General features: G+C 51.0%; 2 protein-coding genes across 4 annotated transcripts in view; one reads left to right on the forward strand and one right to left on the reverse strand.

The window, feature by feature from the left end:
* Positions 1 to 254: 254 nt before the first annotated feature.
* Positions 255 to 760, forward strand: HSPB9 (heat shock protein family B (small) member 9). Its single transcript, XM_025363919.1, is given in 2 exon segments — positions 255 to 359; positions 361 to 760. Coding segments are annotated over 2 exon segments (483 nt in total). The 3' UTR covers positions 739 to 760.
* A 1286-nt stretch (positions 761 to 2046) lies between these two features.
* The window catches only part of RAB5C (RAB5C, member RAS oncogene family), a 32608-nt gene continuing 14776 nt past the window's right edge, over positions 2047 to 19878 (reverse strand). Inside the window, exons 2-7 of one of the 3 annotated variants that reach the window (XM_025363915.1) lie at positions 8198 to 8415; positions 7050 to 7303; positions 5369 to 5520; positions 4981 to 5103; positions 3502 to 3595; positions 2047 to 2966 (exon numbers count right to left, since the gene is read on the reverse strand). In XM_025363915.1, the coding sequence (XP_025219700.1) occupies positions 2851 to 2966; positions 3502 to 3595; positions 4981 to 5103; positions 5369 to 5520; positions 7050 to 7303; positions 8198 to 8208 (750 nt within the window). In that variant the 5' untranslated portion in view covers positions 8209 to 8415 and the 3' untranslated portion in view covers positions 2047 to 2850. The remainder of the gene's footprint in view (positions 2967 to 3501; positions 3596 to 4980; positions 5104 to 5368; positions 5521 to 7049; positions 7304 to 8197; positions 8416 to 19878) is intronic. The other 2 variants (XM_025363916.1, XM_025363917.1) reach the window with 2 other exon arrangements.

Consider the following 19878-nt stretch of genomic DNA (forward strand, 5'->3'; position numbering starts at 1 on the left):
GGGAAGGGCGGAGAAAGGGTCAGGGTCTAGGATGAGAGTAGCTGCGGGCGCGCCAGGGCGGTGACAGTCTGGCTCTTGGAGGTAAGATGGGCGTGACTGATTCCGAACTCCGCCTGCGTTTGCAGAAGCGAAGGGAACCGAGCGAGCGGAGCTGAGCTCGGCTAGGCCACGGGAGGCCCCTCTCCGGGCGTCCGCGCGCCTAGCTCTGCGCTCGGAGCCTCGCGCCCTTGGACAGCAGTTAGTTGCTGACTCAGATGCAGCCGATCGGTAACACCTTCTCCGAGAGCCGGGTGGCATCCCGGTGTCCCAGCGTGGGCCTCGCTGAACGGAACCAGGTAGCCACGATGCCGGTGCGGCTGCTCAGGGAGAGTCCGCCAGCTCAGGGAGAGTCCGCCAGCGCAGGAGGACAATGATCATGCCAGAGACGGTTTCCAAATGAAGATGGATGCCCACGGCTTCGCCCCGGAGGAGCTGGTGGTGCAGGTGGACGGCCAATGGCTGATGGTGACCAGACAGCGGCAACTGGACGGCAGTGACCCGGAAAGGGTCAGTTACCGCATGTCACAGAAGGTGCTCCCGTCCAACCTGAATCCTACCACCATAACCTGCTGCCCGATCCCCTCCGGGCAGCTGTGGGTCAGAGGCCAGTGTGTGGCGCTGGCTCTCTCTGAAGCCCATACAGGACCGTCCTGGAGACTCAGCAGCCTTGGCTCTAAGGGTTCCAACCTGACCCAGTAAACAAACGACCCGATGTGCGGCAGCCTTGGTGTCCGTTGTCTTTCCTGGGGATGGGGGTCACAGGTAGAGGGACTGGAGGCACAGGAGGCAGGAAAGGCGCCCCCAAGGTGGTGGTCCACCAAGAATCAAGCCTCTTCGGGCAGATCACTTGAGGCCAGGAATTCGAGACCAGCCTGGCCAACATGGTGAAACCCCATCTCTACTAAAAACACAAAAATTAGGTGTGGTGGTGTGTGCCTGTAATCCCAGCTACTCCGGAGGCTGAGCAAGAGAATCGTTTGAACCTGGGAGGCAGAGGGAGGTTGCAGTGAGCCAAGATCCTGCCACTGCACTCCAGCCTGGGCCACAGAGTGAGACTGTCTCAAAAAAAAAAAAAAAAAAAGCCGCCTGTGGTGGCTCATGCCTATAATCCCAGCACTTTGGGAGGCCAAGGCGGGTGGATCACTTGATGGGAGTTCGAGACCAACCTGGCCAACATGGTGAAACCCCGTCTCTACTAAAAATACAAAAATTAGCAGGGCATAGTAGCAGGTGCCTGTAATACTTGGGAGGCCAAAGCAGAAGAATCGCTTCAACTCGGGAGGTGGAGGCTGCAGTGAGTTGAGATCACACCACTGCACTCCAGCCTGGGTAACAGAGACTCCGTCTCAAAAAAAAAAAAAAAAAGGGAATCAGGCCTCTGTGGCCCTGGGAGAAATTAGAGGGGAGTGTGGTCCTAGCTGAGCAGCAGCTCTGACAGGGAGCAGCAGAGAGCTGAGTGCCCAGACCTGATTCCAGAACCAGTAGAGAGCTGGGTTGGGGCAACTTGGATGTGGTGTGGGGTGCTGTAGACAGAGGTGGTGAGGAAAGCCAGGGGCTGCAGTCTTGGCCTTAAGACCAGTCCAGCGTTCCAGGGGCTGTTGGGATTCCTTCCTCTTCAGAAAGAGTGAGAGGATCCAGACCTTCTCACTGGTAAAGACCAACCAAAAAAACCCAAAGAGGTTGTTTCTGGTGTTTCAGAGACTAATGATCATCAAATACAGACTGCATGTCACCCCAGTATGATCTGGTAGGTGGGGGAAGGGAAGAGAGTGGTGGAGAAGTGAATACAGGCCCTGAAACTTCAAACGTGGTCAGCCCAGGTCAGCCACCTCATTGGAGCTGCTAACAGTAAGAGCCTCTTTCTCTTGGTTACCATGACCGCCAGCATCCCCTCATATTAGAGGGGAAGATTTTGTTTAACAAGATTCAGTGGTTCATTTTAAATCAATTTCAACTACAGAGGGCACTGTCTGATAAACTGCCAGAGAAAGACAAGGAAGACAGGTGTGAGGTCGATCGATCGGCTGACTATATTGACAAGATACTGATTGGTTACATGTTGAAGAAAACATACAATACAAAATACAGAAAAGTTGGTTCCGTCCCCTCCCACTCCCCCCCTTACCCACCCACCCCCAAATACTCATTATCGTGATTTGGTCAGAACAGGGCTCAGAGCCAGAGGTCGGGGTGACCAAGGGTGGAAGGGTTGTGGGCAATGGGTTCGTGGCTGTCACAATAATGCTGTGATAATGCTGTGGTTTCCCAGCAGGGAGGTGGGGGCGGGGAGGGGGACTGCAGCCTGATGAGAGCCAGCTGAAGGAAGAGCTGCCTCTCCCTTCCTAAGCCCCTTCCCAAGGTCTGCCCCCCCACCCAAACCCAAGACCACTCCGAACAAGGTGAGGATGTGGATGCTCTTGCTGGGTCTGCTGTTCCGCAGGAGGGAAAGAAAGGGTAGCCTCTCTGACCCCACTGTCCCCATATACAAGGGTGGGGGGACAAGAGCATGTGGCTACTCCCAGCAAGGGAAAATGGGAGAGCAGTAGAAAGGGGAGGAAGTGGGAAGAGCAGAAGATCATATATATTAAAAAAGTGACTTAAGACTTAAAATTGAATTAGTATTTGTACAGAAAGGTGCAGGTGGAATAACTCACTCTGGCCTATGATCAAAATTATATGGAGAAATCATGGTGGACCCCTCCCCCTGCCCCCCCAGTGGTGGCCCCAGTCGTTAAGTGCGATTGGTTAGAGTGGATTCCAGTCGGGTCGTTCAGGTGGAGGAGGTGGGGGCAGCGGGCAGGCAAGGGGGGCTCAGTTGCTGCAGCACTGGCTCCGGCTGGCTGGGTTGTTCTCCTGGAGGTCCACACCTCGGTTTCGGCCTGGAGCACCAGTTGCATTCTGGGGCTCGTTCTTGGGAAGCTTCTTAGCTGTTTGGGAGGGTGAAAAGTGTATTTGTGGGGGTTACCCCAGTAACTGTCTCAGTTCCACTGGAGCAGATTCTGGCCTTTACACCCAATCAGTGATAACTCACATATTGAGGGCTTCTATGGGTCAGGCGCATTCTGAGTGTTTTCAGGAAACTGTGGCAAAGAAAGGTTAAATAACTTGCCCAAGGCCACAGAGCTAATGAGTGGTAGAGCCAGGATCTGCAACCCAGGAAGGAAGATTCCAGAGCCAAATGAGCTAAAAACTCCTAGGCAGTGGGTAGGGGCAGTGAAGGCAGGCTCTGAAATGGATGGCAGGCTACAGGCTCAGAGAGTGAAATGTTGAGACTCTGGCCCAGGCTTTAGGAACTTCTCGGGTGAACAACCGACATCTACATCTGGGAGTCAGGTGAAGACGAAAACAATTTTATCAGAAGGTTAAAAGTGATGAAGGGACCCCACAGGCCCACTCTAGACCAGCAGACAGGTGATATGCCCTTGGTGTGGCAGAGAGAGGAGGGGAGGAGAAGCAACTGACCTATTGCCATGAAGATTTCGTTCACGTTCATTGCAGTCTTTGCTGATGTCTCCATGAACAGCAAACTGTTGTCATCTGCATAGGCTTGTGCTTCCTGGTTTGGATGGAGGTGAGACAGGGTGAGAGGGAAATGTTGGCAGGGGCCAGGGCCCAGGATACAAACCTTCCCTGTTCGAGGGCTTTATCATAATAGAGATCAGCTGGACACACACAGGGGTTTTTCAGGCCTAAGGCTGCCCTGATCTGGGTTTCCCCGCTCATGTATAGCACCTCTCAGCTCACAATCACTGGCAAATGTCTTACCCAGGTTTCCCTAGGTCCACCCTGCCTTCTTGCTCTTCAAAATCACTAGGCTAGGAAATACTTCTAGAAAGTTAACCTACAAATACACTTACATGTTTGCACAAAAGCACAAAAGTATGTGGATGTCTACTGCAGCACTGTTTTCAGTCTTTTACTATTATTAGGGATTGGTAAAAAATTACCATATACAGTATGTATAGCACACTGCCATCAATGTAAAGAAAGGGATTAAAAGACACGTGCATATTTCTGGAAGGACAAGAAACTGGGGAAATTAGAAGAAAAGTTGAGTTTCTAGGGTTAGCAGAGACATTTCTTTTTCAGTAAGTTTAATTAAAAAGTCAACTTACAAGAAAAGATAAGCAGCAGGCTAGTGATCCATATCTACAATACCCCTACCACCAAAGAAAGAGAACCAGGGAGAGACAGGTGACAGGTAATTCCCTTTAGGCCCACGCTTTCTCTCTTTTTTTTTTTTTTTTTTGAGACAGGATCTCACTCTGTTGCCCAGGCTGGAGTGCAGTGGCACTGCTCACTGCAGCCTCAAATCTCCTGGCCTCCAGTGATCCTTCCCACCTCAGCCTCCTAAGTAGCACACCACCATGCCCAGCTAACTTTTGTATTTTTTTTAGACACAGGGTTTTGCCACATTGCCCATGCTGGTCTCGAACTCCCAAGCTCAAGTGATGCTCCCACCTCAGCCTGCAGAGTGTTGGGATTATAGGCGTATGCCACCGCATCTGGCTGTTTTTATTTTTCTAAGAGATGGGGCCTCACTGTTGCTCAGGCTGGAGTGCACTGGCGCAATCACTGCAGTCTTAAACTCCTGGAATCAATCAATCCTCCTGCCTCAGCCTCCCGAGCAGCTGAGACTACAGGTGCGTGCCACCAAGCCCAACTAATTTTTAAATCTTTTGTAGAGACAGAGTCTTACTATGTCGCCTAGGCTGGTCTCCAACTCCTGGCCTCAAGTGATCCTCCCACTCCAGCCTCCCAAGGCACTGAGATTACAGACAGGAGCCATGTTAGGCCCATGCCTGAGGCACGAGAGGCTCAGCAGATGGAAGCTTCCCCGCTGCCTCCTAGCGCGGCCCTTCTCAAAGCCCCTGAGCAACCTCGACGAGGCCAGGGGAGCTGCTTGCTCCACTCCTTCCCCCACGTCTGTCATCTCCTCACCTGGAATTCCACAGCTCTCTTGCTGGCCAGGTCTGCCTTGTTACCCGCGAGTGCAATGACGATGTTGGGGCTGGCCTGCCTCTGTAGCTCCTTCACCCAGTTCTTGGCCCGTGCAAATGTATCCTGAGGAGACAGGGACAGAATGTCGAAGGGACAGAGAAGGCATTCTGCCCAGGGCCACCCACTAGAGACTCTCAAGTTGGCACAGCCAAATTATCTAAGACACTGCCACCTAAAGATTCTGACGTAATGTCCCCAAACAGGAAATCTGCCCACCCGCCACCCAGGAACAGAGGGTTAAGCGGCCAGAAATCGGGGCTTTGATAACCCAATCCCTGGGACTCCGAGAAGATGAAGGGAAGAGGAAGAGGCAAGGGGAAATCTTTACTGTGTTGGTGATGTCATAGACCACGATGGCAGCCTGAGCCCCCCGATAGTACATGGGGGCCAGGCTGTGATACCGCTCCTGTCCAGCTGTGTCCCAGATCTCAAACTTCACTGTTGTGTCATCCAGGCAGACAGTCTGTGTGAGGAAGGCCGCTGTAAGAGAGAAGGAGTGTTCAGGGGCAAGGGTGAGTTGGAAGCCACCCCACACAATCCCGCTGCTGCTTCTAGGCTCTGGCACGCAGAAGCCCACCACTGAGATGGGCACAGAGAACCCTCAACCCAGGAGCCAAAGCAGGCCTGAGCAGGGGTGGAGTTTGGATTTTATGTATGTGTCTGGGGGACAGGTTCTGCACAGGCTTTGCAGACCCAGCCTAGGCGAGGGCAGAAGGGAGGCCTGCATGCACCGGGTTGTCTCAGGACCACGCTCGGAAGAGGAATGCAGCAGGGGCAGCAGAGGGGAAGTCTAGGGGAAGCCTGACTCCAAGCACAGAAAGGTGAGCGCCCTCAGACCTCCTCCTCCTGCCACTCAGAGAACAGACCAGCTGGGGACCTCTCCACCCCTCAGTTTGCTCCAGCCCAGGGGTGTCACTGACCTTGGGTTTCCTGAGGACATTCTCACACACTTAGCTATGCTGGGGAAGTACACACTGTTCCACCACCAGGCTGAGGCTGGGTGGCCGCCTTCCCAACCACCCCTGCCACCTCCAGGCACTCCAGCTAGCCACCGCCCCTAGCTCTGACCCAGACCCGTTCCTGTATGGCCACCCTGTGACCCGACCTTCAGTCACTAAGAGGTGACTCCTTAGACAGGGGAAGGCAGGGTGCCTGTACACATGCTTCAAAGGAGGAGTCCAGAGCTGGAACAGACAGCGAAAGGCCCCCTTGCCCTTGGACCCAGCAGAGGACCCCAGACAGCCGTGTGTAGAAGGCTGCTTTCCTAGTCTGCCCTCCCCCAGCGTACTGAGGGACCTGGGGCACTGCCTCACTTCCCCTCTCCAGCTCCTGACCCAAATGCTGAGGAGGCAGCAGGGAGACTGCTGACACGGCCCATTTTGTTTCCAGCTGCCTGGAAACCTCCTACCAACCAAGAGAGTAGAGAAAGGATGACTCAAAGCCAATGCCAGCGTTGGCCCCTGCCTCTTGACGTGTGTGCTAGCCACGGAGGCAAGAAGCCGAGGCCAGACCCTCACTCACATCCTAAATGCTGACCACTGGAGAATCAACAACAGGCTGTGAGCTCCAGAAAGTCAGCTTCAGAAACGCCCACCCATCACCCAGCTCTGACTCACCAGGCTGCTCCTCCTTCTGGAAGTGGGAAAGGCCAGGGCACGTGGCACCCGTTATAGTAAGAAGGGGCCTCGAAGATCCAGAGCCAGCCTCTCCCTCCATGAGGCCGGGGCAGTGAAAGGGCCTCAGCCAAGGCCACACAAATCAGGAAGGGGCAGAAACAGGATGGGAAGCTGGCTTTCCACTCCAGCGAATGCTTACTAGCAATGCTTCAGGGGACTCTGGCATAGAGACCAGGTGCTGGGCTCGATTCCAGAGCCCAGGTGAGGAAGTGCAGCTGCCACCACAGACGCATTTAGTCTCTAATGCAGGCAGGCAGCTTCCCATCTCTTCAAGGTCAAAGCATTTCTTTGGCAACCCTGAGGCCCCTCCCCAACTCCCTCGTGCCCACTCACCTCCGATTGTGCTCTCCTGGTACTCGTGAAACTGTCCCTTGACAAAGCGGAGGACGAGGCTGGATTTGCCCACCGCAGACTCCCCCAGCAGAACCAGCTTAAACTGACAGATCTTGTTCCCAGCGGCTGGTCCATTGGGTCGTGCTGCGCCTCCCCGACCCGCCATTGCCCGTCCAGCTGTAGTGGTCCAGAGAGCGTGCGGGTGGGGACCGGTGCTATGCAGAGAGGCACTTAGTGGGGAGGGGGACCTCCAACTGTAGGGGAGAAATGAGAAGTACTGGGTTAGTTCAGAGGCCGTTGCCCAGTGTGTCCTTAAATTACAGATCTTTCCCTCTGGCCTCACTAAGACCTAGCTGACTGCTTCCTGTCACCTCACCTCCCTGCCCTCCCCACTAGAGGTCAGGAGGCCTCACTGGGCTACATCACCATCTGAGCCGTAAAGAGGAGAATGGTCTCCCAACTTCAGGCTCATGACTTCTGGGTCCCAAATATGTACATTCATTTAAAAATAAACACACACAGGTGACGAATGAATGTGTGACAGCCTGGTGACAGTTTAGTCAACAGGCTTTTGCGGCAAAATTAAAAAAAAAAAAAAAAAAAAGCTTAGGAAGATACTAGGATTTAGCTCAACAATGAAGTTCCAGTCTGGTAGCCAGGACCACAATGGTAAGGCAGACAGGGGCCCAGGGGGTCCTGGTAGAAAGCTCCTCAGAAAAGGTGCTTGGCCAACCTTGTGGGCTGGGCATTCAGGGACCAGGGCCTGGCCAGCACAAGTTGTTATTAACATAGCCATTTTTCTCCTGCCACCTTCAGAAGGACTGACCGACTTTCAGTCTAAGGCTGGACTGTGCTCCTCTGTGCACCAGAATCAAAGCAATGTTTCACTCTCTCATCCTGAGCCTTCTTCCCTAGTTCTCTCATTTTTGATGGGCCAAAGTCTCGCGCCCATCAAAAAACAAAACACAGAAACAAACCCATACCGAAACACACACAAAGCAAACACACAGAGAAACACACAAACACACCCCAAAACACACAAACACACCAAAACACACACCGAAACACACACACACAGAAACACACACCGAAGTCAGAGCTCTGCCGCAGTCAGCACAGCTACCAACTTTCCCTTTTTCAATAGAGGCCTCAGTTCCATTCTCTACTGGCAGAGATGGGGTGATGGAGAGAAAGAAGAGGCAGGAGGTGAGGGAGGGCAGAGACCAAGTCCTGCACCCCCAACAACTGGTGTTCCAGCCCCGACATCTGAATCACTTGGTTGGCGACAGCTTCAGAGGCTCAGGTTTTTGTTTTTGGTAAGTTTTGGAATTGCAAAGACACATGAGGAGCCTATCTCTAGAAGCCTCTAGAAGACATAAGTGGATGTCTTCATCAGACATATACATCTGATGTTAACAGACATCAGGATATATACAGAATATTTTACAAACAGGTCCTGTGAGTAGGTATTAAGTACTGAACACTGTTCAGCGTTTGAACCTGGGTTGGAAAGAAAAGGTTTTTATTAGGCTTCCCTTTGCATAATGGAGTCTAAGATCCCAGGGAGAGCCGTGATCTGCCCCTGAGCAAGGGAAGTACATTCCCTCAGAGTCAAGGGACAGCAATGTGGATGAACAGGAGGTGTCTGTGGGAAGCAAATGGTGCACACTCATGCAAGAAGCTGACAGCAAAGGGCTTGTTTTGTTCAACCTCAAATCGTTTTCCACATCCAAGTTCTCCCAGCAGCTCATTTAAAAAGTGAGCTTCAGGAAGAATGATTCACTAGCCAAAAACAACAGTTTCCTTTCTGGACAGAACCAAAGGAAAAGAGGTTTGAAATGGGGCCCACCTCTTCCCCAAAAGTACAAGGAAGGAAGTACGGGGTGGTGGGTCTCAATTAGCAACCAGAAATACCATGTAAATATTTCAAAGTTATGCCATTTCAATATTTCATAGTTTAAGAAGCTTGTTTGTTTTGTTTTGTTTTTTTGAGCTGGAGTCTCGCTCTGTCGCCCAGGCTGGAGTGCAGTGGCACGATCTCTGCTCACTGCAAACTCCGCCTCCCGGATTCATGCCATTCTCCTGCCTCAGCCTCCCGAGTAGCTGGGACTACAGGCGCCCGCCACCACACCGGCTATTTTTTGTAATTTTAGTAGAGACAGGGTTTCACTGTGTTGCCACTGTGGTCTCGATCTCCTGACCTTGTGATCCGCCCGCCTCTGCCTCCCAAAGTCCTGGGATTACAGGCGTGAGCCACCGCGCCCAGCCTTAAGATACTTTCTCATTTCACCCCAGTCAATGAAGAGACAAGGTCTGCGCTTTCTACTTCTTAGAGATGCCCTCCTCACAGTGCCTATGTGCATACTAGGAACTCAAAGAGTGCTGACTGAAGGAAATAATTTTTTTATTTTTTAAAGAAACAGGGTCTCACTGTGCTGCCCAGGCTGGCAACCTGTGAGGCAACCTGTGGTGTGACCACAGCTCACTGCAGCTTCCAAGATCCTACTGCCTCAGCCTCCCAACAGGTATACACCACCACACCCAGCTAATTAAAATTTTCTTTTTTTTTTTTTTTGGCAGAGACGGAGTCTCACTCTGTTGCCCAGGCTGGTCTCCAACTCCTGGCCTCACGCAACCTCCCACCTCAGCTTCCCAATTGCACGACCATTATCTCCTTCAAGCTTTACAACAACCTCCATTTTTCAGATAGATAAATTAACATTAATATATTAAATGTCCTGCTCATGGTCACCGAGCCTACAGGTGACAGAACCCCCAGCCCCACCACAGACACGATGCCATCCTCCCTGCTGTGGAAGAAGAGTGGAGGCAGTGCCTGCCCTATGTTGGGTTTAGGGCTGCTAGGTGAATGAGACTCTCTTTTTGTGGCAGCAGCTTTGCTGGTCCAGGAAGGTCTAGCTCTAGCTGGCTTTAGCAACAGTCACAGTAATCTTGCAGTTTCTGAGTGTCCTCAACAGTGGGAGGAGCCGCCCCGAGCCAGGCAGGACGACAGCGACAGAGGGAAAACCACAGTGGAATTACAAGTTGGTTATTACCATGAATCCACGTGACACAGAGTCTTGGCTGAGCAACAGTCTGTGGCTGGGGCACTAGAGGAGGAGGTATGAATGAACTGGGAGATGGTAATAGAAAACCAAGTTTCTGATTCCAGAAAAACCAAAGTAGCTGGTGCTGAGGGTACCGGGATGGGGAGTAACCAGCACCTACAGGTTGAGAAAAATAGAGGTAACAGATCTAAGTCTTGTCACTACCAAACCACAGGGTTAGAGGGACAGAATGTGATTTTTAAAAACAAGCCAGAAGGGGAGACAAAAAACTCTCCTGCAGTGGTTCTCAACGGTGCCTGTACATTGAAGTCATCTGTGCAGCCAGCCCCTCAAGATTCCCATGAAGGTTTGGAGCAGGGCCCAGCATCTGCAGGTGCCACTGAAGCACAGCCAGGGCTGGAGCATCTGGCACAGAGAGAGTGAGCACAGACAATGGCTTTCCGCACCACGGGTGTGACTATCTCCTGCCACTTCTGAATCACTTTGTAGAAGCCACCTGAGCTGAGCCTCAGTGTTCTCATTACTAATATGGGGCACACCAGGGTTAATGGCAGTGTTTGCCAGGTGTCTCACACACATCATGTTGAGTAAACAGTAGCTAAGAGTACTAACATGGTTATTTCTAACACTTTCTCCAAGACTATTGGTGAACAGACTCTGGCCATCCCATTGAACTCAGGCTCTCCCTGGCATAAACTAGCTGGTGACATGTTCTGCCTGGTCACTGATCCTGCCTTCCAGAGATACCTGAGCAGGCACACACAGCACTTTTTATGGTCTGTTGCCTCGTAGTTTTCCCGGCCCTGCTTGGTGATCACATGAGCAGTGGTGTCCAACCTTTGCAGTCAACAAAGCCCAAGGAAGCCAATTTTGCTAGGAAAGGCACACGGAGGAAAGAGGGTGTCTAAGCCAGGTGAAGGCCAGACCGAGAGCCCGAGGAAGCATTATACCCTCTTCCCTCAAGCCTGGGAAACTGAAGACATGGTAGGTAGTAAGGTGAATGCATTCAGTGAGCTGTCCTACCTCCCAGGGATGGGCGTCTGACTGAGAATCTTTCCTCTTGAACCCCTGGCAAAAATTATCCACTTGTGCAGTCAGGTGATGGAATTATAACCAAAACTGACACAGTTTTCAAAGTCTTGAGACAAAAATCGAATTCTCCGTAAGAGCTAAAGTTACAGTCAAAGTTGATTTTTTTTAATTAGCTGACTTTGTGGTACACGCCTGTAATCCCAGCTACTTGGGAGGCTGAGGCACAAGAATTGCCTGAACCCAGGAAACAAACTGCAGTGAGCCGAGATCGCGCCATTGCACTCCAGCTTGGGGCAAAAGACTGAGACTCTGTCTCAAAAAAAAAAAGTTGACTTTTTTTCACGAGTACGATGGCAGTGCTGGAGCTTCAGATGTAGGGAGAAAGATTCTCCTTGCTGTGGACCCACCATCCAAATCAAAACCCTGGCTTGTTCAGAGGCCACTAAGAACAAGCACCAGTCCCAACCTCATGTCTTCCACAGCAAAGGGGAGAAAATGTATAAGGACTTGGAGTCACACTATTCTCCTATTAATACAATGCACATGAAAGGGCAGAAGGGATCTAAGCTCCTAAACACTCCAGCCCCATGCACAGGCACTTCTGGGCCAAGGGTGGGAGAGAAAGAGAAAGAAAAATGGGGCACTGTTCTTCCCTGCTCTGGGGTTCCCTCAGCTCTGGACACTACAGGTCAGTGGGTCTCAAAGTTTTTCTATTTTATTTTATTTTTTTGAGTAGAATCTCGCTCTGTCACCCAGGCTGGCGATCTCTGCTCACTGTAACCTCTGCCACCCAGGCTCAAGCGATTCTAATGCCTCAGCTTCTAGGAGTAGCTGGAACTATAGGCATATGCCATGACACCCGGCTAAATTTTTGTGTACTTTTTGTAGAGGCGGGATTTCACCACGTTGGCCAGGCTGGTATCAAACTCCTGGCCTCAAGTGATCCGCGTGCCTCAACCTCCAAAAGTGCTGGGATTACAGGTGTGAGCCACTTGTAATTTTTTTGTTTGTTTGTTTTTTGCTGTTGTTTGAGATAGTCTCACTGTTGCCCAGACTAGAGCAGTAGTGCAATCACGGTTCACTGCAGCCTTGACCTCCCAGGTTCAAGCAATCCTTCTACTTCAGCCTCCAGTCAAACTTTTTTTCACCAGAATCACCTAGGGCCTTTAGAAATACCCTGACCAACTGAATTAGAATCTCTAGAGGTGGAGTCCAGAAATCAATATTTTAAAAATAAGTTCCCAGAGTAATTTTAAGCAGTTGATCGAAGCACGAGAGCTATGGTTGATATAGGAAGGAGGAAGAAATCCAAGAGACAGAAAGGCACCCCTGATCAGCGCTGTGCACAACCCCTAAGTGTGCACGTGTAAGACTATGAATGTGGGAGGGGTCTTCAGCTTCACTCAGCAACTGGAGCCTTCTCCAAGACACCAGATGCTGCTGCAATTGCTCCCGCTAGCCTCCCTCCAAAAGTTTCACCTTTCTCTCCTCTAATCCACAAAGTCAGCCACTTCATATGTTTTGTCCTTCCTGGTAAAAGGGTGAGCAATTAAAGCTGATGAGTGTCTCTTGTGCTTCCTGTTTGCTTTAGAGACTTCCTCCAGCTGAGAGTCCTGGCACAGCCTGGAGAGCAAGCTGATTAGGGAAACCAATCAGACTGTTGACCAGGGAGTGCAGGGTGTAGAGACTAGCTCACTCAAGGTTAGCAGGGCAGCCTGAGAACAAGTGACCCCGCCCAGGGTCCCCTGGAGGTGCTTCTGACCAGTGACTCTTCAGCTACACTTTATCCTGGAACAAGGCATTCCTGAATATTTAAACAAGAGTCCAGCAACAAAACAAAACAAAACAAAACAAAACGACAGCAGAAAGGAGTTGTTAAAGGGAGCAAGGGACACAGGAGGAGAGGAAACTCAGTTCAAAGGCTAAAGTGGAAGACATTTGATTTAAAAGCCAACTGGAGCCAAGGTTGTGCAAATGTTTGAGGCTCCGATTAGTTGGGGAGATGATTTACCTATAGGCTCAAGAACACAGCTCTTCCTCAAAGGGGAAAGCCACTGCCGGCACACAGAAACAGAGGCCAGACTCACAGCAGGACTATCCAGGCTTCTACCTGGTTGCAGACCCAGAGGAAAGAAGAATCTGAAGCAACGCCAGCCACGAGCCACACGAGGTACCCACGCACCTTCCCCAGCGTGGCTAGCAGGTTAGGACTTGGGAGGCTGAGCCGGGTTTGGTTCAAGCTCAGCTCCACCGTTTATTAGCCGTGTGACATTGGCCAAGTCACACAAGTGATCATTATCAGCTTCAGTTCCTTATCTAAAAGTTGGCATTCTTTAATACTAACAGCATGGGGTAGTTCAGATCAAGTGAAACAATGCACCACAGTATCAGGCTGAAGGTGAGCTTTCAACAAGTGGCAGGTTTATTACCCTAGAGGCTAGAATTGGCAGTCAGAGCCCAAAAGGGCCTTAAAGACCCCATCCTATTGTTGACAATTAGAGAAAAAAAATGAAGGTGAGGGGAAGTGACCTGCCTGGTGTCACACAGCCAGTTGGTGGCAGAACCCAAGGCTGCCCAAGATTCATAACTCAAGCAAGGCTCTCCCATTAGAGATAGAAAGAAAAACCCCAGAATATGAACAATGTCATTATCTTAACCCCTGTTACTAAAAACAACAGGGACTGCGACCTATGCATGCTTTAAAAAAATGTAGCTTTTAGTTAGGGAAAATGAGTTTCTATCAAACTAAAAAAAGCACACTGCCACCGGACGTGGTGGCTCACGCCTGTAATTCCAGCACTCTGGGAGGCCGAGGTGGGTGGATCACCTGTGGTCAGGAGTTGGCGAGCAGGCTGTCCAACCTGGTGAAACCCCAACCCTACTAAAAATACAAAAATTAGCCGGGCGTGGTGGCTGGCACCTGTAATCCCAGCTACTCGGGAGGCTGAGGCAGGAGAATCACTTGAACCCGGGAGGCAGAGGTTGTGGTGAGCTATTGCACCATCACACTCCAGCCTGGACAACAGAGCAAGACTCCATCTCAAAAAAAAAGAAAGAAAAAAAAAAGCACACTGCTGGAAGGAAGAGTTTTATATCTTGATTTGAGAGGTAAATACCTGAGTGTGTACAAATGTAAAAACCCACTGAGCTATATTTACAATTTGTAAACTATTATATATAAGTCACATGTCAATAAAAAGGTAAAAAAATGCTGCTGCTATAGAATTTTGCATATAATCATGAAAAATTAAAGCTTGGAAACGATACGAATGCAATCTAGCTCCTCTGTATATAAAATATTTTCTGCCTCTTTAGTATGAAGAAAATAATATTAAAGACAATCAAGGGCCGGACGCGGTGGCTCACGCCTATAATCGCAGCACTTTGGGAGGCTGAGGCGGGCGGATAACGAGGTCAAGAGATCGAGACCATCCTGGCCAACATGGTGAAACCCCGTCTCTACTAAAAATACAAAAATTAGCTGGGTGTGGTGGCGCATACCTGTAATCCCAGCTACTCGGGAGGCTGAGGCAAGAGAATCGCTTGAACCTGGGAGGCGGAGTTTGCAGTGAGCCGAGATCATGCCACTGCACTCCAGCCTGGGGGACAAGAGTAAAACTCTGTCTCGCCGGGCGCGGTGGCTCAAGCCTGTAATCCCAGCACTTTGGGAGGCCGAGACGGGCGGATCACGAGGTCAGGAGATCGAGACCATCCTTGCTAACCCGGTGAAACCCCGTCTCTACTAAAAAATACAAAAAAACTAGCCTGGCGAGGTGGCGGGCGCCTGTAGTCCCAGCTGCTCGGGAGGCTGAGGCAGGAGAATGGCATGAACCCGGGAGGCGGAGCTTGCAGTGAGCTGAGATCCGGCCACTGCACTCCAGACTGGGCGACAGAGCCAGACTCCGTCTCAAAAAAAAAAAAAAAGAGTAAAACTCTGTCTCAAAAGAAAAAGACAAGACAGGCTAGGCGTGGTGACTCCCGCCCGTAATCCCAGCACTTTGGGATGCCGAGGCAGGCGGATCACCTGAGGTTGGGAGTTCAAGACCAGCCTGGCCAACATGGTGAAACCTCATCTCTACTAAAAATACAAAAATAAGCTGGGTGTGGTGGCGTGTGCCTATAATCTCAGCTACTCGGGAGGCTGAGTCAGGAGAATTGCTTGAACCCGGGAGGCAGAGGCTGCAGTGAGCTGAGATCACACCATCACACTTCAGCCTTGGGGACAAGAGTAAAACTCGGGCCGGGCGCGGTGGCTCAAGCCTGTAATCCCAGCACTTTGGGAGGCTGAGGCGGGTGGATCACGAGGTCAGGAGATCGAGACCATCCTGGCTAACATGGTGAAACCCCGTCTCTACTAAAAATACAAAAAACTAGCCGGGCGTGGTGGCGGGCGCCTGTAGTCCCAGCTACTCGGAGGCTGAGGCAGGAGAATGGCCTGAACCTGGGAGGCGGAGCTTGCAGTGAGCCGAGATCACGCCACTGCACTCCCGCCTGGGTGACACAGCGCGAGACTCCATCTCAAAAAAAAAAAAAAAAAAAAAAAAGAGTAAAACTCCATCTCAGAAAAAAAAATAATAATAATAATCAAGAAGATGATACCTGAATTGGAAAAGACCAAAGGAGAACAAAGATACCCAAATGTTAAACACAAATAAGGTGTAAGACAATGGGATTCCTCATAAAAAAAATAAAATTCCTGCATATATATTAAGGATATACTTAGTGTTTGGGCTTAACTGTGGGCTAAAGGATTTTCGAGTGGTTTAAAGCGTCATGATAATAAAGAGAAACTGATATTTATGTCTTTTCGATGGGGAGAAAGAGGTTATAACAGTATGATATTCTGCACTCACCAATCAGTCCAGAGTGTATCTGCAGAGGAAAGGGGGGTTTAGGGGTTACAGGAAGGAATCAAAGAGAGGGGTGTCCTCTGTATGACCAGGACTATGGAACTGCTTCACACAGGGCCTGTGTCTTACCTAAGAGTCTAACGGGGGAAGCTTGGCCCCGGCCCTGGAAGCCAGAAGCTTAAGAGACCAAGGTGAGATCTAGCCGAATTCTGATGGGGGGTGTTGGAACAGGGTGGGCTCCACCTCCCACCTTCAGGAGGTCCAGCTCTTAAACCTAGGGGACTTGGGGGAGGCAGCAGTAGGGAGGGAGGTGCTGCCTTTCCACAGCTACAGGAAGATGACCCTTTTTCCAGGGGAAAGGGAAGTAAATCATCCCAGAGGGGCACTCAAGGTGAGGTGGGTCCCCTACCACGGGGAAAGCACCCCCACCTTCCTTAACTGGGATTGGTTTCATTTCATTCTTTTTTCAATAAGATTTCTGGGGCTTAGTGCCTAGACTTCCACACCACAATCAGGCCCTGATGGGGTCCGCCAGAGCCCCAAGTGCAACCACCAACTCCACCAATACCTGCGAAAGGGGCCAGTGTGCAGAGGCATCAAGCCTGGATACACATTACCAAGTCATCTTTAATAAACACTGTGCAGGCTGTGCCTGGAACTTTGCCGAAGTCAGCCAGGACAGAGCACAGCTGGCTCCTGCAGCCCTTTCCCTTGTGTGGGAAGTCTTGTTGTATCACTTGGGACAGATGCCAAGCTCAGTCAGGTGGAAGACACCCCTGAGGGACAGACCCTTAACTTTCCAGAACTCTACCCCAGCAGAACACCATGAAATCCTTCCCTGATCCCTGCGCTGTCTTCCCAGCTCTCAATGACAGATGGGTTCTCTGGACAGGCTCAGAGAGGAGCAGTCAGGGCTGGATGGAAACCTCCAGCAGCCACTCCCTCTTTCTGCACTCACAGGGAGGAAGACTATTGGGGTGGGAGGACATCTCCATGGATCTGCTGGCGCAGCTTGGTCAGTGTGGTCGGCCAGTGCTGTCCACAGAAGGGCCCCAGGCTTCATGGGCGGCTCAACGACTCTCAGTCGTTGGCTCTGCTGGCCAACAGGGGAGACAGGTAGCAAGGAAGGCCCACAGACAGGGCACTGCCTGCAGTTGCACCAGGCAAGGCTGCGGGCCAGCCTACCGATTCCAAAAGGCACCAGGGGGACAGGCCCTAATGCTGACATTCCTGAGAGACTGTTCTCCCTCAGAGGGCCCAGTCTCTAACAGCACACCTCAGTCAGCAAGGTTGTGGCAGATTCTTTTTTTTTTTTTTTTTGAGACGGAGTCTCGCTCTGTCGCCCAGGCTGGAGTGCAGTGGTGCGATCTGGGCTCACTGCAACCTCTGGCTCCCAGGTTCAGGCAATTCTCCTGACTCANTTTTGAGACGGAGTCTCGCTGTGTCGCCCAGGCTGGAGTGCAGTGGCCGGATCTCAGCTCACTGCAAGCTCCGCCTCCCGGGTTTTTACGCCATTCTCCTGCCTCAGCCTCCCGAGTAGCCGGGACTACAGGCGCCCGCCACCTCGCCCGGCTAGTTTTTCGTATTTTTTAGTAGAGACGGGGTTTCACCGTGTTAGCCAGGATGGTCTCGAACTCCTGACCTCGTGATCCGCCCGTCTCGGCCTCCCAAAGTGCTGGGATTACAGGCTTGAGCCACCGCGCCCGGCCCTCGGCTAATTTTTTAGTAGAGACGGGGTTTCACCATGTTAGCCAGGATGGTCTCGATTTCCTGACCTTGTGATCCGGGCTGTGCCAGATTCTCTACCCCTGTCTAAGGCTGCTCTCTCAAGTCTCAAGCAAAAGCTCAACTTGGAATCTTTCTGCAGCCCAGATCCACACACATGTCCCAGCCACAGGGCTTGATGGGGATGACAATGTGGCTGTGTGGTGGCTCACAGGCCACCAGTCAGTTCTTTACCTGCCAATGCCAGGTGGGATGCTAGGAAGAGTGCCATACAAGGCAAAGGTTCTTCTGGCCCCAGCCTACCCTGCCGCTGTCCTGGAATGGGGCATGAGTCAAATGGAAGCCAGTCAGGATAGATAGATGTAGAATTCCTGTTGATCCACAGTCCTCACAACTATCCTGTATTTCATTTGCTCAGGCAGTTACTATTTAGCTAGGATATTTTTCATTGGAATCTCATCAATGCAGGGCCCGTCTTCCCCCCATCTCCAAAGGGGCTCTGCAGGGGTCAGAAGCACCAGCCAGGACAGCTGCCACTTCCGCTGCTGCCCTAGGCCCAGAAAGACTCCAAAAACCTCTGTTGAAAGTCAGGATCAGAAGCAGCACCTGTTCATCCAGCCATTCACACCAGTGGACACCTCTCCAAAACCCTTCCCATCCTTACCAATAACAGAAAATAAAAGAAAGTCAGTTTAAATCACTGCCCCTTTGTTTTGCCTTCAGCTCCTAAACAGAAAGCAGAGGTCATGTTTGAGAGGAAAGTAGGGGAAAAGAGAACCAGCAAGCCAAATGCCTCGTGTTCAGACACCACACCCACCAAAGTCAGAGGCTGTGCAACCAACAAGAAAAAAGTCAAAGTTCTCGGTGGGAGACCTGAGGGACGATGGCTATTCTCAGAAGCCTGGGCACCAAAGAACAATATTTTAGACTATACATATATATACACACACACATATACATATGTATATATACACACATATATACATATGTATACGCATACATACACACACACACACACATATATATATATATTTTTTTTTTTTGAGATGGAGTCTCACTCTGTCGCCCAGGCTAGAGTGCAGTGGCATGATCTGGGCTCACTACAACCTCCACTTCCCGGGTTCAAGCGATTCTCGTGCTTCAGCCTCCTGAGTAGCTGTGATTCCAGGCGTGCACCACCATGCCTGGCTTGTAATTCTGTATTTTTAGTAGAGATGAGCTTTCACCATGTTGGCCAGGCTGATCTCGAACTCCTAACCTCAGGTGATCCACCTGCCTCAGCCTCCCAAAGTGCTGGGATTACAGGCATAAGCCACCGCACCCAGCTCTTTTTCTACATACATTTTTGAGACAGGGTCTTGCTCTGCTGCCCAGGCTAGAGTGCAATGACGTAATCATAGCTTACCGCTACCTTGACTTCCTGGGCTCAAGCAATCCTCCTACCTCAGCCTCCTGAGTAGCTAGGACTACAGGTGCATGCCACCATGCCCAGCTAATTTTTCTATGTTTTGTAGAGATGGGGTTTTGCCATGTTGCCTAGGCTGGTCTCAGACTCCTGGGCTCAAGTGATCCACCTGCTTCAGCCTCCCAAAGTGCTGCGATTACAGGCATGAGCCACTGTGTCTGGCATCTTTCTTAATTTTTGCTGAACAAACTGTAGAGTGGTGCTCAGTGAAGAAATCAAGCAATGAATAGGTCTAAACAAGATTCAATGAGTGACTCACACTTCTGCTTCCATGGCCCCAAATGTTCCTAAGACTAGTGTAGATGGCAAGGGGCTGAAGAACTTGGGGGACTGAGGGTTGTGAGTGAGAAAGCAAGAGAAATTAAAGGCACTGTTGCAGATGAAAATGACCACATTCCGGCCGGGCGTGGTGGCTCACGCCTGTAATCCCAGCACTTTGGGAGGCCGAGGCAGGCGGATCACGAGGTCAGGAGATCAAGACCATCCTGGCTAACTTGGTGAAACTCTGTCTCTACTAAAAATACAAAAAATTAGCCGGGCGCGGTGGCGGGCGCCTGTAGTCCCAGCTACTTGGGAGGCTGAGGCAAGAGAATGGCCTGAACCCGGGAGGCGGAGCTTGCAGTGAGTTGAGATGGCGCCACTGCACTCCAGCCTGGGCGACAGAGCGAGACTCCGTCTCAAAAAAAAAA

This window comes from Theropithecus gelada, chromosome 16 (assembly GCF_003255815.1).
Source record: "Theropithecus gelada isolate Dixy chromosome 16, Tgel_1.0, whole genome shotgun sequence".
In the NCBI taxonomy this organism is placed as follows: Eukaryota; Metazoa; Chordata; class Mammalia; order Primates; family Cercopithecidae; genus Theropithecus; species Theropithecus gelada.